Source organism: Myotis brandtii, unplaced genomic scaffold (genome assembly GCF_000412655.1).
Source record: "Myotis brandtii unplaced genomic scaffold, ASM41265v1 scaffold251, whole genome shotgun sequence".
Classification (NCBI taxonomy): domain Eukaryota; kingdom Metazoa; phylum Chordata; class Mammalia; order Chiroptera; family Vespertilionidae; genus Myotis; species Myotis brandtii.
The window spans coordinates 2,793,935-2,819,051 of record NW_005359516.1 but is presented as its reverse complement, the minus strand read 5'-3'; the positions used below and the strand labels follow the sequence as shown (position 1 = coordinate 2,819,051).

Genomic DNA, 25,117 nt, shown 5'->3' with positions numbered 1-25,117 from the left:
GGTGTCGCATCCTCCCCACCCCGTCGCGGGTGGAGTGCTGGGGGCCCCCTCGGCCAGGCCCTGGGTCTACCTCATCGGGCTCTTCCCTGCTGGCCCGTCTCAGGCGGAGGAGCAGCGCCTCCCCTGTCCTCCCACCCCCCCGCGCCCGGCGTTTGCCCCGCATCTTCACTTAACACACCTGCTGGACGTTGCCAGTGGGGAGCCCGGGCTCCAGGCGCTTAGCGACTTGATGGGTCTTTCTCAACAATGAGCAGCTGGAATGCTCCTTACACCTGCTCCGAACTGAGGGCATTCACACAATTTTAAAAACAATCATTGTTCTAAGGATTCCACCTGGCTGCGTTTAATTATTTCCACTGTATTCTTTCAATGAAATATAGGTAAAATGTAAAAAGGAAATACTGTAGAGAAGAGAGAGTATTGAATGTTCCAGGCTCATTCATTAACTGGATCCTCCGGTTTTCTAGAAGCTGAACATGGTTATGCCTCCATGTTACCATACAATAACAAGGACAGAGATGCCTTCAAACGGAGGAACAAATCTAAGAAGAATAACAGCAGTAGCAGGTAATTTGGTAAATATTTCTCTTTCCCTTTTAGGTTATACAGCAGATGACACAACCTGCAGAATGGAAGTTACCTGTTGTGATTATAACCCAGTAAATTAAGTGGCGATCATGATTCAGTAATGCACACATGGTCGTAAGCCATTGGAGGAAGCAGCCCTCTGGGTGGAGGGAATTGAAAAGAGAAATGGACATTATCCACTTCTTTCACTTTTCATAATGAAAAATTTATAATCATGTTAAAGTATCTGACTTGGCATGGGTGGTAGGATTTCATATTTGACATGTGCATTAAATACAATGGTTTGTCTGATAATCTAGTTTGTCATACCTATTTATAATGGCAAAGAGGAATGAGTGAGGTTAAAATCTGCCTTTTGGTGATGGAGGAACATATAACATCAAAATATTAATATGCCACAACCCTTTTATATTAGCCTTATTACAGTTCTTAAAATCTGTGACTCTCACTAGGAAGTACTAGCAGTTGACTAGTGGTCAGTGAAATCACATATTAAAGCCCTGAACATAGTTCCTGGCACATAGGAATACTCTATTAATGCTATTGTCCTTTTTCCACTCCTTGCTCTTCAAATATAAGTTAGCTAGGAAATATATTTTATTAGATCCATTCAACTATACCTTTCATTCCAGTAAATTAAAACCATTGACATTTTCATTGCTGATTTAGAATCCTTATCCCCTTCCCATCCTCATGAATAACTCCCTGAAAGTAGCTGTATTTGGTTAGCCTCTATGGTATAATACAGACCACTGGAAACCAGAAGGTTCCTACTTAAACCTAACTCACTTGTTCTTGCTGTCTCCTCTGTCCTTGATTCTGCCAGTTGTCCTCAGTGTTGGTAGAACCACAGGATGTGAGCAGCACACAGGTGCTGAGCTCTTGAATAGGAAAGCACTTTGTGAAGCACGGACCTGGTAATTAATTACCTGGTGATTTTTTTGTTTTCCTTCCCTTCCTTAGCATTACCTGAAAGTGGTAGCTAATAGATCTGTGCATGGATACTACCCGGGCCTTTAATAAGGATGCTGATACTTACTTGGATTATACAGTGGTGTAGGACAATTTAGCTATGTTGCATTTTGTTACAGTGTTAATTTTTAAATTTTTGTTTGTAAGAACTTTGAAGCCTTTTGGGTTATTTTCCTGGAAAAGTGTAGTTCATTTGTTCTTGTCTACTCATGATGTGAGAGGAATTGTCCACATTAATAGTCAAGCCTGGTCCTTAGCAATTAATTTTTTCCTAAGTTTCACAGGAAAGTTGTCAGGGGATGTTCAGTGATAGGGAGAGGAAAAGAAGAGGAAGTTGATGAAGAGAAGTGGCTTGGTCCCAGAAGGTGATTAGGAAAGAAAAATAATGATAGTTGAGAATTTCAAGCCAAGAAACAGCCTTTCTCTTCTCTTTAATATGAAGCATTATTCCTGGAAAAAAAAAAATGGCTGCAACTCCTGATTTTTTGAAAAGCTCTGTTACTTCTCTTAATGGATTTGGTTTGCTTTCAAGGTAAGAAATAGGAGGCTCTCACAGTTGCCCATATTCTTGACTAGTAGTGAATTAGTGTGATATCTTCAGTGATGCGAGGATCTCTTGAGAGACCATGATTAAACCTGGAGAAGACGCCAAGCAATCATATGAAGCAGGAGCAGGTTGTTTTATTTAAATGTAATCATTTCCTTCCTGACCTGAGCAGAGAGCCATCCCCCCCAGAGAATGCAGTTTGATCCCTTGATTTGAATTAGACTTATATCCAAAGCTCTGTATCGTCGGGATTGTGAACTGAAGTAAGGGCTCTGGAGAGATTGCTGCTGGTTTACGTAACCATTGGATAACAGTTTATTCTTGTTAATTCGGGTTGAAATGCTGTGCTCTTTGTTTGTAGAGCTGGGGTGGGGGGAATACTTTTCCTTGGACAATAAAAAATAAGATTTAGCCACATATCAAATTTCTTGGGAACTGAAAATGCAGATCTGAAGTTTTTCTAATTGCTTGTTTTTAAAAAACAAACAAAAAAAAAACACAAATGAAATTGTGAATATTGATTGTTTTGGAATCATCCAGAGAACTACTGGAATACAGGGGATGGAATCTTTTTTTCCTCTCTTCCTGGTTTTTGAAATAAGTTACTAAATATGTAGAATTGAAATCCAGGCTTTTAAAAAGTATGTTAAATTGGTAAAGCAGACTTTGGCACTCATTTGAAAGAGGAAGTCCAGGACTTGCCACCCAGTTCTTTTATGAGACAGTGGCTATATAGCTGACCTGACATGGGGAGTCTTTTTGAACCAAGGACTTTTCTCATTCTCAAATACTATGTAGTTTGGTTTAGTTATCTTTCTGTTAGAATATATTTTTAAATGGTGACATTGACCTTCAATTATTACAGATTTATCAAATCTTCAGTAATCACATGGAAAATCATTGTGATACAAAGTATCTGTCTCTTATACTGCTATAATTAAAAATATTAATGTTGACCCATCAACAGAGTTTGCAGGCAATCTCTGAACTGATTATTTCTTAAAAGGTCTGCTTTTTATTAAAAACAAACTCAGTTTCAGTAAACCAAATGCACTTCAATAATGCCCAAGCCATTAGGTATAAGTCCCCTTGTAAACATCACAATGTGTTCAACACCCCTAAGTAATCAAATAAGATCTTTACTTTCCAAAACTCTGTTCAAAGTTTGGAAGGAGTTGTGCTTCCTATGGAATCTATTAAAAAGTCTCTCTTGAGGATTCAGAATTTTTTTTATATGTATCTTCAAAGAATCCAGAAATTTTTGGTACGAGTGCCCTGTGTGCTGTTATTTTCTCTCACAGGAGACCATGTTCTTTTCAAATATCCACCCTCCTCCACCACCACCTTCCAAGAATGGCAATTGAGGAAGGTCCTTGTCTGCGGTTAAACAGGGAAATCTTTGCCAGTTGTGGTCATATACTTCCATCCATTTAAAAAATCTGTCAGACTTTGAACTTGTTATTCCCTGTTAAAACTAAAACGTCACGTGATTTTAAGCCAAAGGTTTGCACTGTAAGCCAGATTCTTGTTAACTGTGATGTCCTGCTGGCCATTGCAGAAATAAACCTTCAGAAAAATGTAACTGAAGAATGCTGAGGGATAACCAAGGGACTCAATCTAAAGCTTTTAAGTTAACCAGTTTTAAAGTTCGCACGTCCTTTATCCAGAAAACAAATGCTCTAAAACTGAAAGTGCTGTCATTTTTTCTAGTTTTTTTCCTCGTAGAAGAGAAGTTTAAATGCCAGATTGGAAATGTCCCATTTTAAGACTACACACACATACACACGCGCGCACACACACACACACACACACACACACACCCCTAGTCTCTGATGTGAACAAACTTGATGCCCCCCCCCATGTAAATGAGTGGCTGAGAATTCATGGGAGTAGTGATCCTCCATGATTACTCAGAATTTATCTCCTAGGCACAGTAAAGTTCTAATGATGGCCCCACAGAATTTCATGACTTGAACCAGGGCATAATCTGAACTGGTTAGATTCTAGAGAGCTTCCATAAGGTCAGGATCCAGTGCCTTTGTAACACTGGGGAGTTCCTCAGGTTTATTTATAACTAGTCAGGGAGGAACTGTGTGAGCAGGACACTGAAGTGACCACTTGACTGACTGCTTGTGACTTTTGTGAAACCTGTCCATAAATTTTTAGACCAGACCTTATATTCAAGGTCAGCTATAAATACACTAATAATATGAATTCATGTCCACCACAGCTTTCACCCAAGGCTCTCTAATCACTTTTACAGTTGCTGCCTCATTGATCCATGCTTGTTCAGTAGATAATTAGCAATACTTTTTATTCCCATTTTACGGAGGGGTTAACCAAGGACAGAATGGTAAAAGTTTCATTTCCTCCACGGTACCAGTCAGTGGCAAAGCTCTAACCAGTCTGTCGTCTTTATGTTGAAATGAGTTTTGGAAGCTCCTCCCTAAACTCATTTCATAGCCATTCAGTACTAGCTCCTTCCAGGAGGTTGTATATGATAAAATAGTTACTTCAGGGAATACAAAGATTGAGGGGAGAGGGGTGATTTTTACTCATTTAAAACTGAATCCTGTAGTCAAACAACTTAGCATAAAATTTTGGTGAATACTACACCTAGAAAAACTCCAGGGCTGGAGTGGGGGTGCCACCTCCACTGTTGTACCCTCAGCCTAAAGTAAGCTTGTGGAATGATATAACCCCAATTCACATCACATTGTGCAGCTGTTTTGTCTTTGTATAAATAGACTTCTTTTATTTCCTTTCTTAAAATGGATTACCTTTCCACTAGGGAATGCATGCCTCTTAGTTTTTCACTTCTCTTTGAACTCTGTTTTAGATATTTACATGTACCTGACCCCCAAAGGGACTGGTTTCTTTAATAGAACCCACTGAGTTATTCTCCCTTTTTCTGTCTTCTATCAACTTTGGAGAGAAAGAAGTTAAAAATATTTGTTGGTGTTGAAGTAGTCCTTTAAGAAAAAAAAAAACTTACCCTTTTCTTATTGTTCCCTCTTTCAGATCAACTCACAATGAAATGGAGAAGAATCGGTGAGTTGGGGATTTGGGGAGTGGTATGGGGGGAGTTGTGATGCATTTTCTATTCATTAAATTAGGAATTGTTTGCTCTTCTTAACTCCTCCTACAATAGGACCTGATTTAAAAGTTCACTCTGGGCCCTCTAAGCAGCACTGCCCAGAAATCACTTAGGTAGATGGAGGGCTTGCTAGTTCTAAAGACCACACCCCACCCTCACCCCTGCAGCCTCCTGAGGAATGCCTTTCCGTGTGACTGTTCCACAGGCCAGAGCATTTTAGGTCCTAGGCAGTGTTTCCCAAATGGTGTTTTTTAAAAATTACATGTTACTGAATATAATTGACAGTGCTGTATTAAATCATGCACACACAGATATATCTATATATATACACTAGTGTATATATATAGATATATCTGTATATATATACACACACACATATGTATGTGTGTAGTTATAATATCCTTGTGAATAGAGATTCTCAGAATTCGGGCAAATAGATGCAGAGCAGAAATTGGATTAGTGCAGTGGTTCTCAACCTGTGGGTCGCGACCCCTTTGGCGGTCAAACGACCCTTTCTCAGGGGTCGCCTAAGACCATCCTGCATATCAGATATTTACATTGCAATTCATAACAGTAGCAACATTACAGTGATGAAGTAGCAACGAAAATAATTTTATGGTTGGGTCACAACATGAGGAACTGTATTTAAAGGGCCAGAAGGTTGAGAACCACTGGATTGGTGCCTTGTAAAGGAGCCTGCCACCCTCACTGGGTTCCGTCTTGCCACAGGCCTTAGTTGCTCTCTCGCCGGGATGGCCTTGTGCTGCGTATTTGCATCTTCATTTTCCACAGCAAGTGTGCCCATCCTTCTAGGACACAGCCTGGTGGCTCTCAACTCTGGTTGCACATTAGAATCACTTGCAAAGCTTTTATTGTAGTGTTTTAATAATTATTTTTCATGTTAAATACATTATACGTATATAGTTATACATTTGGGAGGAAGAGAACAAATTGTTGTTTCTGCTAATTTTATAAAGTAACTTTTTATTATAGAATTTTTCAAATTTACAAAAATAGAGCAAATAATGTAATCAACTCATATGTACCCATCACCCAGCTTCAACAGTTATCAATATTTTGCCAATCTTGTATAACTAAAACCACCCCTCTTCATGGGATATTTTAAAGCAAATCTATCTCTAGTAGACTTTTTACAACAACAACAAAAAACCATAAACACTTGTTTTTACTATGCAGAAAAATCATGATAATTCTTTGTGCAACTTAAACAAACAAACACAGACCTCACCCCTAACAATTCTGATTTAATTGGTTTGGGTTGAGACTGTCCACTAGCCTTTTTTTTTTTTTTTTTTTTTAAAGCTCTCAGGTGATTCTCATGTCCATTCCGGGCTAAAGTCACTGAACAACCCTCATTCTAGCTGCCGAGCTCCCTTCATTGTGAAGTACGGGCTCCCTGTCCAAACGGACTGGCTTTCTGGGTGCCTGGCATGAACGAGAAGATGGCGTACGATGTCATGCACACCCTCTTTGACGAGGGAGCCTGACTGTGAAAGTCAGGACCTGAGTGACATGTTTCGTCAATGAAAGGGCAGACCAGACCCTTACTAGGAAGGCAAATCTCGGAACAGGGCAAACGCTTAGTATTATTCCATTGTGTGTGTGTGGTGGGGTGGGGGGTGGGGGTAAGCAAGTGTGTTGCTGGACACGTGTTTCTCCCCATCTCTTCTTCCCGTTTCATTTCTCTGTTGCACATGTTTTAAGTCAGAGCTTTTTTAAGTCTGAGCTTCCTTTATGCTTTAGGGCTTTATATATCATGAACTGGAAACTCAAAAGTGTCTCTTCTGGAGGAAAGGGAGCCTAGCTTTTGTTTTCCATCTTTAGATTTTCTCCCATCTTCCTGCCTTTGGAGTGAACTGGGTAAATTGGGAATTTTTCTGCTGAAAATTCTTCTAGTCTTCCTTCTCCCCTCTAACATCTTACTTAGGCATTTATTTTAATGATTGAAATTTCATCCCTCCCCATAAGGGCTCTTAGGCTTACTACAGCTTTGTGCCTTGCGCCTTGCAGGAATGCCACCAGAATGTCAATTTTTATCATTTATTATAGTAGTTCAAAGATGTTTGCTTTCTACCAACAGTGGCCCAAGAACTTGTGCTCCGCACAGGTGTTAAGTGAGTTCATACTGGGATATTAAATCAGCATGGTCCCCACCTTAGAGAAATGTAGACTGTCCGTGAGCAAGACACAGAGAGTTCCAGTTAATATGCTGAGTGCTGAAATCAAGGTATGCACAGGTGGCTGTGGAGGCAAAAGTTCTAGAAAACTGGATTTGAAGTCACCATTGGGCAGGGCAGGCTGCTTATAATTCCAGCTGCTTCTGTATGACTCGTCAACTTTTGTTCGTTGAAGGGTTACTTATCTAGTTTCCTTATTGTCCTTTCATTTTTGGAATTTGGTCTTTTAAGGTCTTGATAATTCTTCTTCTTGCCTAGAGCCTGTGAACAGAAGAGAAGGAAGTAAGGACTCAAATTTACTTAATTTAGCCAAGCATTGGTTGCTGCAGTCCAGGGGAGGAGATTAAAGCTGTCGGGCACTTCTCCCTTATTAGTGTGGTTGCCTAAGATTTTAGGGTTTTGAGGTCAGTTGAACAACTGCTGTTACAGCCTCCCTGGTTTTAGTAACTGAATGCTATAAAAGAGCACTGCTTTGCTAAATGCTACTACATGTGAGCCATTTTTTACCTTAACATCATATGACAAAGACTGGCATAGCTCTCAAAAAAAAAAAAGTAGTAATTTAGAAAAACACAACTTCTGACTGGGATTTTTTTCTCTTTGAATCTTTTCTGTGGCACTTTAGAGATTCTGAATAATTGGTGCTCATCAGGACTCCACTCTGAGGATACTGTATTCAATGTACCACTTAAATAATCCTGGCATTGATGGGAAGAGAAAAGAAAAGACCTAGAATGGTGGAGGCAGTTGGTATTTTCCATTCAGTGGACTAGGTGTCGTGACCACCAAAGAGGCTGTGTGTTAGGTGCTGGGAACCCGGAGCCCAGTCCAGACCTGCTCCCGGGTGGAGGCTCAGTGTAGTGTCGCTGTGGATGCTGGGCCCTGGCTTCTCTGCATTTTAACTAATGTTGTGGGTCCAGCCTCCTAAGGAAACACCCTTGGTGAGGAGATGGTGTGTTTCTTTTTTTTCAAAAACTAATCTTGAAGAAGTTTCTGAGAAATATAGAAAAATCATACTAAAAATTAAATCATCCATGAATCTAGCAGCCAGAGGAAATCAAGGGACCTTGGAAATGTATCTTTTCAATTGGTTTTGGAAAATAACTTTAAAAATCTAGTTTAGTGTAGCAAATTCAAAAATTCAGAAAAGCACAGGGAATAGTAAAAAAAAAAATCACCTGTAATAGACCTTGCAGCAGTAACAACTGCTAACATTCCTGCTAAGTTATATATTTATCTAGACTTCTGTGCATACTTTTAAAAATTAACATCAGATCATATAGTAAATAGTTTGAATCTTCTTTTTAAGTTACGTTAGGAACATTTTCCAATGTTGTTAAATCTCCTTTCCTAACATTACTTTTAGAGAATGCCCAGTATTGCATCATATGAATGCACCATAATTCATATAACCAATCACCTATTTTAGGTTCTTCCCAGTATTTTGCTAATGTAAGCAATGCTTCCTTAATTTACCTTGTAGATAAATCTCTGTCCAACATCATAATTATTTCCTTAGGGTAAGGTTATAATTGTGGTATTAATGGTATACAAGTTGATATGGGTTTTGATGTTGACTGCTGGATTGCCCACCAACCAGGTTATGGCTGAGTCTTCCCGTGCCAGTGTACATTGTTTTTTTGTGTGTGTTTTTTTAAAAAAATATATTTTTATTGATTTCAGAGAGGAAGGGAGAGGGGAGAGAGAGATAGAAACATCAATGATGAGAGAGAATCATTGATTGGCTGCCTCCTGCACGCCCCCTACTGGGGATCGAGCCTGCAACCTGGGCATGTACCCTTGACCAGTAGCAAACCCAGGACCCTTCAGTCCGCAGGCCGACACTCTATCCACGGAGCCAAACCGGCTAGGGCTAGTGTACATTGTTTTAATCACTGAGGTTTTATCATGCACTTCAGGATCTGGTAAAGCAAATCTCTATTCTCCTCCCCTTCTTTTTTTATTTAACCATGTTCTTAGCTATTCTCATCAGTTTGTTTTTCCTGGTGATTTTATAATCAGTCCATCAATTCCTCATCCCATAAATTCTTTTGGGATTTTAAAAATAAAAAATAATTCCAATATAAATTAACCTTAAAAAGTTCTTATTTATATATTAGATGTTTCCATGTAGATCTTGCACATTTTTTGTAAAAGATATTCCTGGTTTACATATTTTTTATTGCTATTGGTTTCCCATTGTAATTACTCATTGATTTTTATTGGAAAAAGAAAATATTTTAATCTTTTGTTATTCTCTTTACTGATGGTAATTCTGCTGTTTCCTTCTCTTCACTGGGAATTCTTCTGGTTTGAATACCTTTCAATAAGCCCTTAGCAAATGGAGACTGAGTGAATGCACAGAAGCTGCAGCCAGTGTCAGGAGTCAGGTGCTAGAATGGACTCTTTTTTTTTTCCCAAAAAAAGAAGGCTCTAGCATCTCCGTTAGTAGCAGACACTGGTGTTTCTGGAATGGTGCATGCGCAGGCCTTGCTGGAATTAGGCAGCTGGTCTAGAGAGATTACCTCTGCCAGAGTCTTCTGAACCCCATGACGAAGATTGTTGTGTGTGCTCCGTGGGGAGGACTCAGCAGCCTGATGTAAGCTGTTATTTTCGTTTTGTCAAACAGTGTTTCAGTGGCATCTGGTCTGGCATATGAAACCATTTCAGCCAGGTCCTTTCTAGCAGGATATTCTAATTCATTGCAGGTCCCTGTAGTTGTTACTTTCGCGTTTTGGCTTTTCAAATAGCTAAGCTCCTTCAATCAAAGGGATAGAGGACTGACTTTGCATGGGGTCTGAGTTGTGGTATGTATTGCACCACTCTTACTGCTCCTGAACTCCCTCAAGTACATTCAGATCTCACTGTAGGATGTTGTAACACATCCACATTGCTTTGTTGCCACATGAGGCTAAGGGCGCGACCTGGTTATTACACAGGAAGTATATAGGTATCAGTGTGCAGTATTTGATGGTGTGGAGGAGCACTCCGATTTGTACCACTAGAATCCATCTTTCCTCTTGGGTAGGTGGGATCTGCCCTTGGAAGAACTTGGAGAAGAGATATATGCTGGTTATTCAATCAGTTTCCAGTCCCCTACCCGGAACACTGGGGCTTCCCTGACTTTTTGTCATAGGCATTAATAGTCAAAGTGTGAGATAGAGCAAGCAAGTACTAGTTTATATATATGTCTATATATGTCTATATATATGTATATATATTAAATTGGGCTCTAGAAAGGAAATATTAATGAGGCATACTTATGTATTTCATACTTTTATTAAAGAAGTGATTTTATAACTTAAATGTAGCCACCATGAATTGCTATTTATACATTCACTGTTCACTGAGTGCCATGTTCCTGTACAGCTAGCATATATAACTACCTTTGTAAATTTTTACAAAGATTGCTATCACAATTCTGAAAAATCTCCAAGACCTTCCAAAGCTTTAATTAAGGTGGTAATAATGAAGTGTTTGGCAATTTTTTATAAAGGGATCATTTTAGAAAAAGGAAGAAAGTCCTTTTTTTTTTTTCCTCAAAGCATGACTTGTATGTAGCCTTCATCAGGGTTTTTTGTTTAACCCAGTAAGGTTTTGTTCTAAAACCAAACTCTGGAGAAGGTTAGGCCCTATCATCACTTTTAGGGAGTAATTTTTGACCCCTTAAGATTTGTTTCTTCTTACTTTATACTAAATAACCTCTTTTTCTTACTATATACCTACATCTGAAATTATTTTTATTCCTCTCCAATTATCCTTTAAGATTTATAAGGCTATTTAATTGACTAACTCTGTGTCCACACAAAGGTAGGAGATAAAATGGTGAAACCTTGGCGTTAAATAGACTATTGTTTATATAACTCTTTTTCTTCTTCTTTGGTTAATAATCTTAGGCCCAACTTTAATGAAAACTAGTACTCAGTGTATCATGTTTGTTAAGTAAGGTTTTCTTCAAAGAGAAGGGATATGAATTACCGAAGATAGCAGATTCTACTCTTAGGTCAATATCTGCAGACACATTGTTATTTCTATTTAATATAAATTAGAAGACTTGGTCTCTTCCATTATTTGGTAACGAAAGAAACAGAACAAGTTGGATACATAGGAGGTCTGTAGCATGTGAATAAAGGAATATGATCTATTTGAAAAAAAAAGTTTATGATAAGCTATAAAAGCTTAAAAACCTTTATGGAGAAGTCAAACAAGATATGATTGAGGAAAATGAAGAAATATGTTTGGTAGAGGGCAAAGTGGGTCCATTCTGGAATTTTCGGTGGGAGCTGGTATTGGTCATGGTCTGAAGGTCCCTCAGATAAGTAATCTTGCAATAATTTGTTGACGTGTCTGACCACTCCAACTAGATTTTAAGTGCCTCCAAGGCAGGGACTTGGTCTTACTCAACATTACACCCCCCTGCACCTAGGAAGGCAGCAGTGCATAGACTACTATCCTTTGAGAAATACTAGTGGAGTAAATGCATGAAAGAGCTCAGTGTGTGTTTCAAGATTCCCACCTATAAACCTACTTATCTACCCTCTTCACTCACTGGCTTCCATGTTGTTTGCTCTGCCTTGACCTTATAATTCTTTTTTGTATCATTTTCACTTTACTGTGAAAATCTGAGGGAGAGAGCTCAGTCACACCTTCAATAAAAAAGACTAATCTCTGATAACAGTGCCTCCCTCACAACGGACCTGAGACCATTCCCAGTCTCTCTGTCCACGTGAGGAAGAGCTTTAGGGTTGACACAGCAAATACATAAGCACTCTCTGCAGATTGCACCATCTACCTAGATTCTTACTCCTTTTGTTGCACCTGTTCCCTAGCTTACCAAACCTGCTGGCCTGAGAGACACATGGGTAGAATCAAGGAAGCTAGAGTGTGGAGGCAAATAAAAAGAGCAGCGTTGAGGCTCATCTAAGAGCACGCTGGTCAGCCTGGTGCCTTCGCCAGTGCCGGAGCTCGGGATGACTGCCTGAGAGCCCGAGCCTCGTCATTAGTGGCTTCCTTCACTTGCTTGTTTATTTTCTCAGACTCATGGCTGACAATAGTTAAGGAAAACTAACAACAGAACTGGATGGCATCCAGATGCATTTTATCTTTAATATATTTGGAATTTATTTTGATGTTAGTCTCCCCACTTCCCTGCCATTTTCTGACTAATCCATTCCCCCCTCCCCCAAGGATTTGCAGTGCTATTCCCACTAAATGCTAAATTCATGTCTATTCTTGGGTCTGTTCCTGGGAATTTTTTATTCTGTTCACTTGATTTGTCTGTCTATTCCTGTATTAGTATATACTGTTTTTAATTATTGAAGCTTTATAATACAATTCAATATCACATTTCCTCCTCATTCTTCTTTTTAAAAAATTTTGGCAGTCTTTCTCACATTTATTCTTCTAGATGAAGTTAAAACTAATTTCCCAGTATTATAAAGAATACTGTTGGGACTTTTTCCTTGGAATAATGTTAAATTTATAGATAAACTTGGTAAGATTGGCATTTTTACTTTGAGGATTCATATCTGGGAATTTGCTGGTTTTTTTCCATTTATTCAAATTTTCTTATGTCTCTCAGCAAAGTTTGGTCGTTTTCTTCCCAGAGATCCTTCCCAGACTGTTTTAAGTTTGTTCTGGAACATGCCATCCTTTCTTCTTGCTATTGTGCTAGGTGTTTTAGGGTCTCTGGATTTGGAAACACATGTAGAGATGTGCTTGAAGTTCCAAGATCAGCACTTTGCCCCTATCTTTCCTTTCCTTTGGCCATCGCAGTAGAGGTGTGAGAGGGAGGCCAGGCATTTCGGACGTGCCCTCCCTCCTTTGAGTCCCTCCTTCCCCTGCCTCTACGTGATGTGGGTGGCCTGAAGGAATCTTCTCCTTTCGCATGCAATAGCTTTATAAACTCTGTGCTAATTTTACAATGTAAAACAAAAGTGCTTTTAGCATAAGCAAGATCTGTGTTTCCGTAGAAAATGGATAAGACTGTCCATCTTTTAATGGCAGAAGAGATCTATTTTCTTTAAGGACGAGTTTAGTGATTGGATTTTATCAGCTAGCCTCTATCTACCTAGTGAGACATGGAGTTCCCTACTGTTTTAAAGCAATATTATAGAGCTATGATTATGGGTTTGCTCCCAGTAATTACTCTTCTACAGAGGAAGCGAGGATAGAAAGAATAACTGCTCCCGGAAATGGAGCACTCCATGTCAGAGCTGGCCCAGGGGCTTCCCTGCCTTGTCTCAGTTAATATCACACGGCCCTCAGGTGGGCATTGCCACCCTTCTGCTGAGGACATGAGGGCTCCATGGAGTAAAGAAACTTGCTCAAGGTCACACAGGGAGGAAGGGGCAGAGTCAGGGTCCCAAAACTTGACTCTTCATCACTATACTAATATTAAGTTGTATAGAGATTGACAGATTCAGATTTTAAAATAATTAAAAACAAAAGTAAATAAAATTTGAGATATTAAAAACTTACTGACAAGAAACTATAGTTTATATCTAATTTAGTTATAGGCCACACTTTATTCCGAGTGTTACTGATTATAGCTCAGATCAAAGATTGGTTTCTTTATGCTACTATAGACCAAAGGTGTATCAGCCCATTCAGAATAATTAAAGCAACATTTCTGAAGAGTCAGCAGGTGAAGTTGTCAAAGTTCATGACCTTGGTACAGAGCAGTTGGATCATGGCAAAGAGAAGAGGCAGTCTGGGGCCGAAGGGAGCCAGGATTTGGCAAAACCCTCTTCTACTGGGGGTGGGGAGCGGGGAGGCAGCTCTTGGCAGCAGAAGGCGAGACTGTCTGAAGAAGATGTGATGGGAGGAGATGCACGGGGGGGTCACGGCGAGGTGTCTAGTGGCTTCCCGTTGAGGATATGTGGCAAAACCCTGCCCGTTCCCCAAAGGGGAGTTGGACCTGGTTCAAAGTGGTCACCAGGCCCCTCCTGCAAAACCAGATCCCTGGGCAGGAGGCTATCAGGACTGAGGGGAGAGCTGAGACAAGGGCTTGTTCTGCTTGCTTTGGATCTGGGAGCTCCATGGTGCTCAGGGCTGGCTGCAGGAGTCCAGGTCCCAGGGTGGAGGGTGTGTCTGTGTGTCTGTCTGTGTCTCAGGGTTGAGGATCCTCAGGGGGAGTTGTTACAGAGATGTCTGTAGAATTTTGTTATCTGGTTCAGGAATTGAATATCACTGCTCTGTGATGGAACTGAGCCAGGCACCAACCAGGGGTGTGTCTGCAGGCAGGTGGCAGGTGGGCAGGGCGGCCCTCAGGCTGGAGCAGTGAGGCGCTAGGAACGTGCCAGAAAGCACTTCGGTCCTATTTTCATAGAACGAGACCAGAAGACACCGAGTGAACATGTATTACCTTCAGCTCAAATTAGTCAAATTGCTTATTTCTAGTTTCACAACTGGGAGTGTTCTTTGGAAACCCACATTTGGGTAGTGAAAATACTTTCTGGGCTAGACTCCCTGTGTAACTAGAATGACGGTGCATGGAAAGATGACTTTATTATTATATTTTTATCAGTAGACAAGCTTCCTAAAAAATTTACATACTCATCTGTAGATAAACCTACATCATAAAGACTAATGTGACTCTGTTCTGAATCACGCAGTCTTTGCAAATAACAAGCCAACTGAAAAATGTCCAACTCTTTTTAATTTGAGCTTTTTTTCCTAACTCAACAATTAGTCTATAAACTTCGTAGTAAGAAATAAGTTGGATTACTGTATGTATAAGTATGTGACTGAGTATACTTTCTTATGGTGTTTCTAGTAACGATCGATTTTCACTGCTCTTTTTGAAGAATATTATTGTCCACGGTGAACAAGTACATTTTACACAGGTTCTGCTCCCCGCCCCCATGCAGAAGGAGGAACAGACCTCTAATGTGAGTCTTTGCTTGTGACCATAACAAATGGACAGGTTTTCAGAGCGAGTGGAAGTCTTATAATCTAGTTAGGCATTTGTCCCATTCAGTCTTCCTGGCTCAGGAATGAGTGCGGTTCTTCTCGAGCTTATTAAGGCTTAGAGGGCCCTTGGAGAATGTAGAAGAGCTCCTTTAAGATCCAGACGAGGAAGGAGGCTCAGAAGCAGATGAGGCAGGGGCTCAAAAGGCTGTCTAGTGCACCCCTGGTCAGATCTGCCTTGGGGTGTCACCTGAAGTCTTGATATGAAGGGTGTGAACGGACTTCCTTGCATACTGACCTATCGTAGAGCTTTCTGACGGTTTTCTCCTTTTGGTCTGCATTCCCAGCTTCCATTAATACAGTAAAGTTTTTAAGAGGGAGGAAAAGGGCAAACTAAGCTTTAAGGTTTTCTTCAAGTTCAGCTGCAAGGAGGCTCCCAGGCTCCTAGGAGCTCTGCTCAGGTCATTGTGTGTAGGGAATGGCCTGTGTCTGACACCCCAGGACCCTGAGCACTGCTGAAGGCGCAGAGAAGGGAGAAGTGGCCTCTCCTCGAGGGGCTTGAAGTCTAGTTGACTAGATGGCATCATCCGATCGGCAAACATTTATTAAGCCTGTGGGAGGGGGAGGCACTGTGGCAACAGCAGTGATGAAGCTGCAGTCCCCACTTTCTGAGGAGCTTGCAATGAATGGTTCAGTCACAATGCCAAACACCACATCAGCACAGTCAACTCCCAGTGCACAGCATGAACAACGAAGTACTCAGAGAACGGAATCTCATGGGCTGGAAGGCTTGCGAAGGCTTTAGGAGGTGGCAGCTGAAACAAAAACTCTGAATCTTGGCCATGTTCATAGAATCTGCCATGTTCTAGAACAGGGGTGGGGAACTTTTTTCCTGCCCAAGGCCGTTTATAACATCATTAAAAATTAGCCTGTTGTATTTGGTCAAACATTTAATTAACTCACCCCTAATGCCTTGGCAGGGCCAGACCCAATGATTTCGCGAGCCAGCCGTTCCTCACCCCTGTTCTAGAATAAAACCCAAACCAAGATTTCAATGAAGTATTAATTTCCAAAAATGCAGGAACTTTTGTGCTTCTGGTCAGTCTTTGACGAAAGGCCCTCTCTTCCGTGTGTTGCTGTGGCTTCTGCCTCATCCAGCCTCTCTCCTCTTCCGCTCTGTCCCATGGCTCCATTCTGCCACTCTCCGAGATACACGTGGTTCTCTCCAGCTGTTCAGCATGCTTGTTCATGTAGCATTACCAGTGGTACTTTTTCATTATTTTTAAAAAATATATTTAACTTTTGAATAGCAGTAGTTTACATGGTTGAAAAAACAAAAGGTATAACACATTATTCAGTGAAAATTATCCCCCTTTCTTCATCCCAGTCTGACTGTTCCCTGACTTCTCTCTGCCCAACTACTGTTACTAGTATTTTATGTATCATTCTAGATTTTATGTCCATACAAGAAGACACAGATATTTCCTCCATTTTTACCAAAGATAGCATGTTATATGCAGTTTGCTTTTCTTCACTTAATATACCTGAGAGTTCTTTCCTAATAGCACATAGAACATATTCTCTTTTCATAGCTGCATAGTATTCCACTACATGGATGTACCCTAGTTAATTTATTTACTCCCTATTGATGATCATTGGGGTTGTTTCTGTCTTTGCTATTTCAGATAAAACTTAACGAATAATATGTCATTCACATGTATAAATACTGTCTACAGCAATGATGTAATTATAGTGACTTAGTGGTCCTGAATGGGTAAAGATAAGTATGGTTTAAAAGGATTCTCACCTGGCATGTCATTATTTTCTGAATTTGGATATTTTCTATTCAGAAACCTGGAGATAACCTGATAAATATGCCTGGTGAACAGTAGATATTAGTCCCTATTCCAACACAGGTATTTTAAATAGATTTAACTGTAGAAAACCCTGGATTTTGCTTCTCCTTGGTTTTCACCAGAGATACATATTGGGCAAGAGGTCATTGGTGGTCTTGGACATCACTGGGCCTGGGCAACTTCATACTCTTTCAGAACTTGTTCTTGAGGCGTACCTTTTGGCCTGCCATGAAATTCTGAAATGCTACTGTGATCTTGTTTTTATAGACGGGCCCAACTTCGCTTGTGCCTGGAGAAGTTGAAGGGGCTAGTGCCGCTCGGGCCTGAATCAAATCGACACACTACATTGAGTTTATTAACAACAGCCAAATTGCACATAAAGGTAAGTGTATCCTTGAGATGCCTGTTTATCTTTGTCTGAGCAGTAAGGGTTTGTTACGAGGACAGCAAATGTATATCTGCAGGACCTCTGAGCTCTTCCTTCCCGCCTTTTGGATGAATCACAGGCACCCCAAACGCAACCCGTCCAGACCCATCTGAGTGTTTCTCACCCTTAGGCACCAGAAGTTAAGTGGTCCATCCAACTGCCCATCGGATTATACAAGCCAGAAACTCGGGGCAATCCTTGTTAGCTCTTGCTTCTTAGCCATATATCTAAGTTGTCTCCAAGACCGAAATATTTCACAGCCTGTCTCCTTCCCTTTTCACCCCATCATCTACTGTAATAAATCCTGCAGTGCCTTCCTCTGAGCTGATCTCTGTGCTTCCCAAGAACAATCCGTCCTGAGCTCAAGTTCTGTCACCCTGTTTAGAATTCTTCTGTGGTTCAGGACATACTCTGCCACCAGGCCTGCCCCTCACCTGTGTGCAGCATCACCCTCTCTGCCCCAGACCTTCTTTCAGTCCCTAGCACTTGTCATGTTCTCAGACCACAGGGCCTTTGTACATGCTGTTCCCCCTGTTTGGATGCTTTCCCCTCTTTACCTACTTAACTTCTTGTCATTCTTCATATCTCAGCACGATACCACTAGCTCAGGGAAACCTTCCCTGACCTGGTTACTTTCTTCTGTGACAGGTGGTCCTATTACTGGGTGATTCTCTCTTAGCACTTGTCACAGTTGGTATCCCAGCAGTGGTTTGTGTGACTATTTGGTTGTCTCTATCCTTAGAATATAGACTCCCCAGGGAGGGGACCAGGTCTCTGTGGTCACCTTGTATCCCCAGGACTTCCGAGAGGGCTGGCACAGAGGTAGCCTTAGTATGGAGCTGGGATAGCAAAGGGGGAGTGAGTTCTGTTCAGGCTCTTGCAGCATGTTTTTCTAGTCATGACTAGAGGCCCGGTGCATGAATTCATGCACGGGTGGGGTCTGGCTGGCCCCGCTCCCTGTTGAACTCCGGCCAAACTACCGGTCTAGGGGACAGTTTGCATATTACCCTTTTATTATATAGGATTGGAAAATGTCACTTTAATTATGGTTAGTAGCCTACATTCATGACATTTCTTGGGTGGAGGGGGGAAGAATCTCTGTTTAGAGCAAAACAATCACAATTAAACAATCTTCTTAATTATCTGAAGAATATGAGAAGCTAGAGGACAGATTTGTAAAAACAAGTGGTCTACGTAAATGTGTTTTCAAAGCTCTTATGTTGGACAATTTGGAATCAGGACTTCAAAAGGGACTATTATTTCCTGCTAACAAACAGAAGTTAATTGAGATTTGGCATGATGCAAAAAGTGCTTATGTAATTGGGCCATGCACTTGAATAAACACACATTTAAATAGAAGTCTGTTTCCTAAACTCCCACCACATGCACTGCTCTAGTTCGGAGATTAGGTGTTCAGGGTGTCGCTGCAGGCACGGGAGACCAGGTTGGGGGTTCCTGCCTGCAGTCTTTTCCATATCAAAAGTGAGGGGCACCAGGAGGCTAGTCTCAGAGCTCCCCCCTAGAGTCCTCGTGACAGCACAGGCACAGCATTGTCAGTGCCGAAGGTGTCAGGCGAAAACAGGAGTCCCCAAGCCAGTCAACTTCCTGTCTCTGTGCGAAGCTACTCACACACCGAAGGAAATCTGCCAATTTTTTCAGAAGCCAATGCTAGAGAGGAAGATGCAGGGTCATTGCCAACTGTGAAATCTGCCTGTGGACTCTCACTACCCCTTTGACTTGCAGAAACTTGAAGATTGTGACAGAAAAGCCATTCACCAAATAGACAAGCTTCAGCGAGAGCAGCGGCACCTGAAGAGGCAGCTGGAGAAGCTGGGCATCGAGAGGATACGAATGGACAGCATCGGCTCCACGGTCTCCTCCGAGCGCTCCGACTCCGACAGGGGTGAGCCCCGATCCCTGCGTCCTCGCCCCCTCCCCCTCTACCACCGGCCAGAGGCAGGACAGGGAACTAAGAACCTGCTTGTGATGTAGGGAAGCTGAGCTGACCGTCAGTAGCGAGTCCCTCTCTCCTTTTAGCAGTTAGGCCCCAGTGTCCAGAGGGCTCGGCCTGGAGTCGCTGGGGTTTTCAGCCTGAGTTCTCTGAAGGGTGCCTTTACCACTGTCTCTCTTGTCCTCCCACAGAAGAAATCGATGTGGATGTTGAAAGCACAGACTATCTCACGGGCGAGTTGGACTGGAGCAGCAGCAGCGTGAGTGATTCTGACGAGCGGGGAAGCATGCAGAGCCTCGGCAGTGACGAGGGCTACTCCAGCGCCAGCATCAAGAGAATAAAACTCCAGGACAATCGCAAGACGTGCCTCGGGCTATGAGAGAGAGGTCGCTGCGGCTGCCCGTGGTCTCCTGTCGGCTCTGATCTGAGTAGGTAGTGTACTGGACCTGCCCACGGTTCCCTTGCACGTCAACTTCCGTGTACCACCTTCACCACATCAGCTCTGTAAACGTTTGCAAGGAGTGCTTAGGATTTCATCCACTAGCTTCTCTTTCTCTCCACAAAAATTCGTCTGAGAGACTGTACATTCCAATCGATTTGAAGCACCCGAGAATTCTTAGACCGAATAAGCAATTTTCACATCTCAGCAGTTTCCCCTCTTATTTACTGTCCCCACGTAGCCTACCAGACCTTGCTTAACGTTTTCTGGCTTACTGTGTTACTTGCCTAGCAGAAATGTATGACTGTGTCTTGTGCTTAGGAATTGAAGGAAACAAGCTTCAAAGTTGAGAGCCTGACCTCAGAACTCCAAAGTCGGCTTTGACAGTGGCATTTAAGAGCACTTACCCACAGACCTCTCCCCAGGGAGGAGGCAGGAATACCTCCAAGGGACACCCGCACCCCGTGCTCAGTCCCAGAACCCCGTGCGGATGGGCGTCTGTCTCTCTGAAGTGGACACCTGGAGAGTATGGCTTTGGGGTTGCACAGCTCATCAAAGTTCCAATATTGTTTGTTCTCACAAACAAAATAGCACCGTCTATTTTTGTGATGTTTTTGGGGCTGCGCTGTGTACTGCTATCCCCAATGCACATTCTTCTCCAAGTTTGTTATGCTACTTGTCTCTGGAACATTTTTTTTTCCTACCTCAGAGATAAATTAGATCTCCATTTCCCACTTAACACAAAGTGATTATGCCTCTTTTCCCCCAGAATAAGTGACATTTGGTCCAATTCTAATCTATTTTCCTATTTAACTTTCAGCAATAACTGAGCTTTGACACTAGCTGAGCTAGTGCCTACCACCAGTGAAAGGAAAGTCCACGTTTCTGCTCTGTGTTGCAGGGGAACAGGAGGGGCTGGTACGTGTTACTAGAATCCCTCGTTATTTTTGGACTCACCCGGAACTTCTTCATGAAGGCTTTTGGGTTGATAGTTTAAAAGGCTGATTTTTTCTTCTTGGTTATGATTTCTCCCTTACGTGGTCTCCCACTTTGTAGCATTTTTATTTAAGCTAAAACAGAGCACATGTATATGTACATAAGACACATTAAATCTATAAAGACTATTTATTCATTTTATATAAACTAATGTAATGGAAAATAAATTCTTATGACTTTGTGCTTTTATAGATGTTCTAGAAACTTTGTATGTAGGTATCTACAAATTGGTTCATTCCCCTTAATATTTTTGCATTCATATTTTTGAGGTCTTGATATTTTCAGCCTCTGGCGAATCTTTTCCATTGAATTTAAACCATTTGTAAAATCTGTGATGCTGAAACAGAGTGTATGTCACAAAGTGATAAGAACATTCCTAAAATCCACAGACGCACTGCAACCTAAGGGCTCAACAGCTGAACCAGTGCGGGGCCAGCCGTGCCCGCGCTGGCCTGCGGTCTCTAGCATGCCACAGCCTCACCACTCCACCTCCACACACCAGATGTTCAAACACTCTGCACAGCAGCTCATTCTAGACATGAGAGCAATGTAAACAAAGCAAGATTACTTTTGTGTTTTCTCAATTAATGATTAAAAATTTTTTTAATTGGAAGCAGTGGATTGCTAAATGATCCCAAAGTCATGTATAACTCTCCTGTGTTTATTTTGTTCTGGTTTTTCCTTCATTTCAGCTTTGGGTGGGGGCGGGGCAGGTGACACAAAGGATTTTTTTTATTGTTGGAATCTTTTCCAATTACCAGCTGAAGATTTGCACTGAAATACAATTTGTATGCCTTCTGCATTTTTAAAGCCTGCTTCCTGAGTTTAAGCAGAGTGATAGTGTTCAAAGAGCCAGCTCAGCCTGTAACGTGTTTGAAAAGATATGTCTGCACTTTGAGGTCCCTTTTGAATGCCATTCGCTAGACCTCACAAGCATTTTGTTTAATAGCTATGTTCAAGCACCTCACAAGTCCACGATGCTGGATGGCATCAGAAACTCAAGACTTTGGGAGAAGCTTGTGGGCTTGCATTGGGGGAGGGAAGGGAACAAAATTTGTGTATTTGTTAATTTAGAAATAAGGCATCTCAGAGATGCCATTATTTTCTGTGTTTTAATTGTTGTGCCTTTGAGTTAAACTGCATTTTTTGTCTTTTGGTTGAAATATGAAATGTACTGTCCCGATATAAAACAGTAATTATTTGACCTTTGCACTGTTTGTCTGGTCCTTTTCAATCTGACTGCATAGAAATGTGGAACTTGCTAGATTAACTGACACCAGGGTTAGATGTTACTTTCTAAACTCGAGGTAGACGGAATCGGCAAGCTAGATGGGCTTCTCTCTGACCACAACTGTAACCTTCAGGACCAGCAAACTCAGCCCACGGCAGCTAAGCCCCTTCCCCACACGGCTGATGGGCAGCACGGTTTGCCAATCTGTCCTCTCATTCACTGATCCACCAGCTTGACTGTTCAGAACTATACAGTCCTCTTGGTTGTTTTAAGTTTTTTAAGCAAAATGAAAAACCTTTCTATTAGGGTTGTTGGGGGGAGGGGATGAGCAAAGAGATAAACCCCGGCCTTTAAGATTTTGACAACTGTACGTAAACAGATCTGTGTATAACTATAGGCACATGCATATTTTTATGTGAAAATTGATTTTAAAAAACTGAAAGGAAATCTCAACTACATTCTTAAGGAAACCATTGCAATGCAAATGGGAAATAAGAGTGTGTCGCCCAGTTTCGTTTTATGCTGTGAGGAGGTAGATGTGTGTGCGTCTGTTAGCGTCCAGGAAACACAACTGCCCGTGCCTTTTGGCTTAGGACGGCGGCAGAGCACCCGGGCATTTTGTGTGTTTTCTGTTGCTAAGCAGGGATGCGAAGCCTTCAAGGTGCTGACAGCGACTGCTGGCACCTTCCTCTAGTGACTGGTTCAGGACCTGGATTCTTCTCCCTGTCAACCCAAGACTAGAATAATTTCAGTTTCCATTCAAAATTGAATACTTAAGTCTAAGCAGGTCCTGACCCTGCAGTTGGCACGTGAGTGTTTTTTGGTGTGTTTTTTTAAGGTGGCCATTTTCCTTTAACCTCTACTTTTTTAAAAAAGAAACAAAGGAACCTTACCTGGGTTCCCAATGGGCCTCTCTTCTTCATCCCTCACGTGGCCAAGAGCAAATCCTAGGGTGTGGGGAGAAAAAAAAGTGTAAACTAGGTAGGATTCTGATGTTCAAAATGACTAGCAATATTTGGGGGCTTGCTAATGGATTTTTGTGGGGGTTTTTTTCTTCTTGCCTCTCCCCATCATTTAAAGAGAAAACTTATTTTTGCAAAGAATATACATACACATTATCATTTAGATTTCTATACCATAAGGTATTGGCAAGAATATCGCTTTCATTGTGCTTTATAATCTATTTCCCCAATTCTCCGTCCTAGTTTTCACGAGTGTGTTTTTTTTTGTCTTCCCCTTTACCTGCCCTGGCACCAGAAAGCCAAAGGCTGCAAGGCATTTCCTGCATGGCAATCTATTATTTTTTCTATGTCTAACTCTTGGATGCAGTATGTTTAGGTAGCTGGCTACTCATGATTTTAAAAATTCTTCTGGGAGAAGACCCAAAGGCCCTGTTAGATGAGTTGGTATTTCTCATTCTACTTGATCAGATCTCTTTGTTTTTGAAGATACCTGGGGGTTGTGGGGAGGGCTGCAATATGTGATTTATCATGATTTTTCATTAATATTACATGGGCGATTTTCTTACATTCTTCTGAAAGAAGAAATAATTGCCTGGCACTGCTACTCAGCTATTGAATGGCTGAAGAAATCGAGTATCTTTGTCTTCTCGCAAAAATCATAAAATGAGAATTAGTAAGACACCCAATTCTAACGTTGATCCAGATCTTTTATTTTGATTTCTTATTCTCTCTAGAGGGCTGGGGGGAGGAGGGGGCATTCTTGATTTTACCAAACTTGCCTTCCCCCTTGTCCCTAGACTTGGTGCTCTGGGAATGTTGCTGTTAACCATCAAGTGTCGGGGGCCATTTTCCTCATGGTAAACACACACTAAACAGGGAGATGACAGTATGCAATTCTGTTTCCAGATGTTTCTTTATGTAAATACGACGCCAATGTAAATCCTGTGTCAAGACATAGAGAATGGTGCTTTTTATTACAGTTAGCACATGCGTTTTTAGAAGGACTACATGTTTTAGAGAACCTTTGCTGTGTATATGTAAACGTCTGTATTGTTCAACCATTAACAAATAATAAATTATTTCATTATTAAAGAAATCTGGGTCTTGATGTTTTGTACCCCAATTTAACCTCTCATGCTTTTTACTTACAAAACTGAGTTAATAAGATTTCTTTTTTCTTTTCATTTCATGGAAAAATCCATTGGCCAAAAGTTTTCAGCCCTTGGATCCTGTGCTGAGAGTTTCAATTGTGTGGCTTCAGCTGAGCCTGTTTGTTGATCAGAATTAGTAACAGCACCGGCTGCTCCACTTACCCATGTCCCCTGCTCTTGCACTCCTCTTGGCTCCCTCGTCATTGTGACACCTCCCATACAGGCAGCATGCGACAGGCAAGACTTCCTGTCTTCCCAGCAGCCCGTGGTCTGACGGGGAAGACAACACCAGTTAGTTGTGGAATAAAATTGGGCAGGGACATGCTGTGAGAAATCGGGTGGTGGCATCCGAGTCGGGCCCCTGAGAGAGTGGGTATTCACAGGAAAGGAGACGTGCCGAGAAGGAAGAGGCAGGTGTTCAGGGGTGGCCGGGAGGCCGAGAGCGTGTGGTGAGCGATGGGACACGTGCAGGGAGGACACCACATTGTGAAAGACCTCGTGTATGACACCACTCACCGAGAGGAGGAAGGAACCCAGCGGAGCAGGTTCTTTTACATATTAACCCCTTCGGTTCATTTTAGTGTGTTAATTCCTTTAGCAAGAGGGACCGAACGCCCGCTCTGTGCTGGGCTCCGTCACAGCGGAAGACACACAGAAGCACACACCACGAAACCCTGCCCTCTGGAGCCGGCCTCCAGTGGGACTGCCTGGCCCGGAGCTCCTTCCTCGGCCTGGCAAGTCTGCTGACCCGACTCCTCTGGCTCCCCCAAGAGAGCACAAGCTTAGAGTCA

The 25,117-nt window shown here is 41.8% G+C and overlaps 1 protein-coding gene across 1 annotated transcript; it reads left to right on the top strand.

The window, feature by feature from the left end:
- Nucleotides 1-53: 53 nt before the first annotated feature.
- On the top strand, nt 54-24,270 carry MXD1 (MAX dimerization protein 1). Its single transcript, XM_014540942.1, has 5 exons — nt 54-567; nt 5,129-5,158; nt 17,437-17,551; nt 19,340-19,499; nt 19,739-24,270. Exons 1-5 carry the CDS (start codon nt 425-427, stop codon nt 19,924-19,926), a joined length of 636 nt encoding a protein of 211 aa, XP_014396428.1. The 5' UTR covers nt 54-424; the 3' UTR covers nt 19,927-24,270.
- Nucleotides 24,271-25,117: the final 847 nt, after the last annotated feature.

Bases quoted from the DNA above. Each gene is read 5' to 3' on its own strand.
- MXD1 (XM_014540942.1), top strand. From the start codon at position 425: ATGTTCCAGGCTCATTCATTAACTGGATCCTCCGGTTTTCTAGAAGCT. The intron at 17,552-19,339 runs GTAAGTGTATCC...TTTGACTTGCAG, and splicing joins CAGCCAAATTGCACATAAAG to AAACTTGAAGATTGTGACAG. The intron at 19,500-19,738 runs GTGAGCCCCGAT...GTCCTCCCACAG, and splicing joins GCGCTCCGACTCCGACAGGG to AAGAAATCGATGTGGATGTT.